Source organism: Vicia villosa, linkage group LG1 (genome assembly GCF_029867415.1).
Source record: "Vicia villosa cultivar HV-30 ecotype Madison, WI linkage group LG1, Vvil1.0, whole genome shotgun sequence".
Lineage (NCBI taxonomy): Eukaryota > Viridiplantae > Streptophyta > Magnoliopsida > Fabales > Fabaceae > Vicia > Vicia villosa.
In genome coordinates this window covers 227,392,869-227,394,711 of record NC_081180.1, presented here as the reverse complement: position 1 = coordinate 227,394,711, position 1,843 = coordinate 227,392,869, and the positions used below count along the sequence as shown (strand labels likewise).

General features: G+C 40.3%; 1 protein-coding gene across 1 annotated transcript; it reads right to left on the bottom strand.

Annotated features, from left to right (window-relative positions):
* Window positions 1-473: 473 nt before the first annotated feature.
* LOC131596153 (uncharacterized) lies at window positions 474-1,600 on the bottom strand. Its single transcript, XM_058868736.1, has 2 exons — window positions 785-1,600; window positions 474-725 (listed from the first exon to the last, which is right to left on the bottom strand). The coding sequence occupies exons 1-2, from the start codon at window positions 1,598-1,600 to the stop codon at window positions 474-476; spliced, it is 1,068 nt and encodes a 355-aa protein (XP_058724719.1).
* Between the last annotated feature and the right edge of the window lie 243 nt (window positions 1,601-1,843).

Here is a 1,843-nt window from a genome sequence, read left to right as displayed (position 1 = left end):
AAATTGATACCTTTGAAGATGATAGCATTTCTCATCAACCAAAGATTTCACAAAACCGCTATCCAAATTACTCTCACAGTTAATCGTTTTTCTACCGCCTTAATCTTGTCAAAATGGACCGAGAAATTCCTCAAATCCTCGATACTTAAAGACATGTTATCACCAATCCAATTTCCCACTTTAGTTCATATTCTTCTAGTAAAAGGACAACTATCAAAGAGATGAGAAGAGGTTTCCATTACTTGGGAACAGAAAACGCAGTTGCATTCAATATCATCACTAATAATCCCTCTACTTTTCAAAAGATCACGCGTCGGTATTCTATCCAAAATAAACCTCCAACCGAAAATACCGTGCTTAGATGGAACTCTAATCTGCCACACAAACTTGATTCTTCTTAAAAGATTAGGTTGCAGCCCCGGATTACGGTCATGGCGACTAATTTCCTTGGCACAATCTTTAACCGAGAAACCTCATTGTTCATCCGCCCTCCATAAAATCTCGTCTCTGCCGGCATTCTGAAAATTGAGCAGCAGCAAGACTGATTGCATCGATGTCAGCAAATCCTCATCACCAAAATCAGACTCTCTCAGCCAGCCTTCATTGTCCCAGGTCCAAACATCATCCTCCCAATGACCAGCCTCCGCGACTGACGCGAAGCGGTTAGCAGCTTTATCATACAGCTCCAGATACGCTTCCGACAAAGTTTGGTCCCCACCCAATTGCTGAACCAGAAAGAAGCACTTAATCCACTATTGACCCTGCAAATAAATAAATCAGATACAGATAGACCATTTGATCCATCACAATCGTTAATCAATATTAAATCTCGCCACCATATAGAATCTCTGCTGGAAATAACACCCTTGTCGTTCACAAACATTTTAACCACCGGATTCTTGTATCTATGAATTAAAAGATTAGACCAGACTGCATTCTCTTCATTACAAATTCTCCATTTCCACTTCATTAATAACGAAATGTTCATGTTATTAACGTCTCTTATGCCAAGACCACCTTCTTCTTTGGGTCTACAAACGTTACGCCAACTAACCCAACAAATGCCTCTATCACCTTCCACACCTTTCCAAAGAAAGTTTCTTTGAATGCTAACAATCTCCTTTATCACCTTCTTTGGGGCTCGGTAGAATGAAAGAGAGTATAAGGGAATTGCGTTTAGAACCGAGTTTATTAGGACCACCCTCCCTCCAACCGAAAGAAATTTACCTCTCCAATTATTCAACCTCCTTCTTATATCATTAATGACTTCTTTCCACATTGCCGTCTTCCTCGGGCTATCTCCCACCATTACACCCAAAAACTTGAAAGGGGTGACTCCTATACCACAGGACATGAATGTTGAAGACATTTGGATATAATCCTCACACAGATTAATCCCGACAATGTTAATTTTGCTGAAGTTGATCTTGAGACCAGCCATAAGTTCAAAGCCCCTGAGAATGGCTTTCAAACACCACAGATTCTGCTCATCTCCATTTCCCAGTATTATGGTATCATCGGCAAAGTGCAGGATATCGACCGCATTATTATTCCCAAAAGAGAAGCCCCTATACTCCTCCAAGCTAGAAGCTTTCTCCATAAGACGAGTCAGACCGCATATCTGGCTGTTTGTTAGTGTTTAAAAATGTGTTCATGGCATGATCTAAAAGTAGTGTGTATGGCTGTTTGTTAATGTGTATTGCTGATTGTTAGTGTGCATGTTTAAATCTTTATATTTTTAGTGATGGAATCTACGCAACCAACACATGCACTTCCTCACCTTTACGATGGTAGGAAAAAAACTTAATGCTAGTGGAAATAGGAAAACTTCTCTTGTCCGGGC

Coding starts and splice junctions, on each gene's coding strand:
- LOC131596153 (XM_058868736.1), bottom strand. CDS start 1,600: ATGGAGAAAGCTTCTAGCTTGGAGGAGTATAGGGGCTTCTCTTTTGGG. Junction 726..784: donor ATGGATCAAATGGTCTATCT/GTATCTGATTTA, acceptor TTTCTGGTTCAG/CAATTGGGTGGGGACCAAAC.